Genomic DNA, 1,683 nt, shown 5'->3' on the forward strand with positions numbered 1-1,683 from the left:
CGGATGAATAAGCAGTCTACAAATTACGAGACAAACTATCCCAGATAGGGTGCAGTCTGAGTAATCGGCAGGAGTCAAAAACAATAGGCACGAGAGTCCAAAATGTCGCCACAAAAATAACCATGGCGATAGCAACACAAAAACATGAGAACCAAATGTTCGAGTGTACTCCAAATGTTCCGAGTGCTCCCCCATCATACCAAAAGCATCCTTCTCCTCGCCAACTCGATCGCAATCTCCTCCAACCGTTCCTTTGCTTCCTCGAAGGTGATTGGAAGGTAGATAGCTTCGCGCATCTCTCCTAACCAATTATTAAGCTCCGCATCATGGTTCATATCTTCTTCGTCCTGATACAGTCCTTGCTCCAAGATCCTGTACTGAAAGAGGCGGTAGAGATTGAATCTGGGCGATAGATTCAGCGGGGAGTGGAAACGGGATTTTGCATTCAAACAATATTCTTGTCTGACAGCAGTACCCCCAACTTTAAAGGCTACGTCCCCGTGGCCAACGAAGCAAAATTAAGAGATGAATTGAGGGCTCACAGATCGTACTGAAGGTACAGCTTGCTGAAGCGGCGTGTGCTCAAATTGACGATTGAGATCCATGGAGTCGGCAATTCGAGGCAGTAGGAGTGGACTTTGGCGTGGAATCGGAATAATATCCACCCATGTCCGAAATAACCATTCCAGACCCAGCCTTCCATAATTACTGAGTCTGGCTCCAAAACATCTATGTCGATGATACGGTCGAACCAGCATACATAGCCGAGTCCTGTGATCGTGACACAGGTACGGCGTGGAATGAGACATTGTTGTCCGGGGAGAGGAGTGATAACGTAGTTGAGAGGGGCAGCCTCTAAGCATACATAGTCGTTGCAGGGTATTGGTTGATTTGCAGTGAACGCGGCAGGTATCAGGACATCATCTTCGATGTCAACAAATTCCTGCATTTGCTCTGCAGCAGAGACATGAATCCGCGGATACTCTTCGAGTGGGCTGATCTCCACAGAAGTTTCAACGACATTTTTCAGCCACTCAAAGCTGACATTCCTGAGCGTGTTGGACATGGCGTACGAGTAGTCTGGATGTGCAGGACGGCGAACGTGTACGTAGCAAGTGTGACGAATACGAGTGGAATGAGTGAGTGCGTTTACGTGAGTACCGGAGCTTGAGCTACTCTGATGCAAGAGCTGAATTGAATGATGTATTTTTTGGCATGCAGGTACCGATCATTCCTGCTCTTCTACCTCCGTATCAGGGTCTTCCTGATTGGATTCTCCAGACGTGGTTTCTCCGTCATCTTCACTTGCATCATTGCTGCTTCTGAGTGCCTGAACTGCTTCTACTCGCGTTACATAAGGCATGAGGCGATACCCATGGACACCGCGTCGGCTGAGTGTCCCATCTAACTCCTTTAGGACATATGATCCGCCTTGCGTGCGGCGTACGACTTCATATGGCCCTGCGTATCATGGCGTATGCTTTTTGTCATACGTGTGCTCGCGTTCGATGTCTCGGACAAGGACTAAATCTCCTGGCTCATATCCTGGTTTCCTCAGAAATCGTCGCTTAAACTTCTTCTCAAACTGCAGCTTTGCAGTCCATCGTCCCTTGGCTAATGTTTCTGCAGCATGCTTAATATCCTCAGGGCGCTTTTCCAGCTGTTGGATACGTAAGGCTAACA

General features: G+C 48.2%; 1 protein-coding gene across 1 annotated transcript; it reads right to left on the bottom strand.

The window, feature by feature from the left end:
* Positions 1 to 194: 194 nt before the first annotated feature.
* GLOTRDRAFT_134502 (uncharacterized protein) lies at positions 195 to 1,066 on the bottom strand (the record flags this gene model as incomplete). Its single annotated transcript, XM_007873474.1, has 2 exons — positions 195 to 402; positions 543 to 1,066. The coding sequence occupies 2 exons, from the start codon at positions 1,064 to 1,066 to the stop codon at positions 195 to 197; spliced, it is 732 nt and encodes a 243-aa protein (XP_007871665.1).
* Between the last annotated feature and the right edge of the window lie 617 nt (positions 1,067 to 1,683).

Source organism: Gloeophyllum trabeum, assembly GCF_000344685.1.
Source record: "Gloeophyllum trabeum ATCC 11539 unplaced genomic scaffold GLOTRscaffold_00235, whole genome shotgun sequence".
NCBI lineage: Eukaryota > Fungi > Basidiomycota > Agaricomycetes > Gloeophyllales > Gloeophyllaceae > Gloeophyllum > Gloeophyllum trabeum.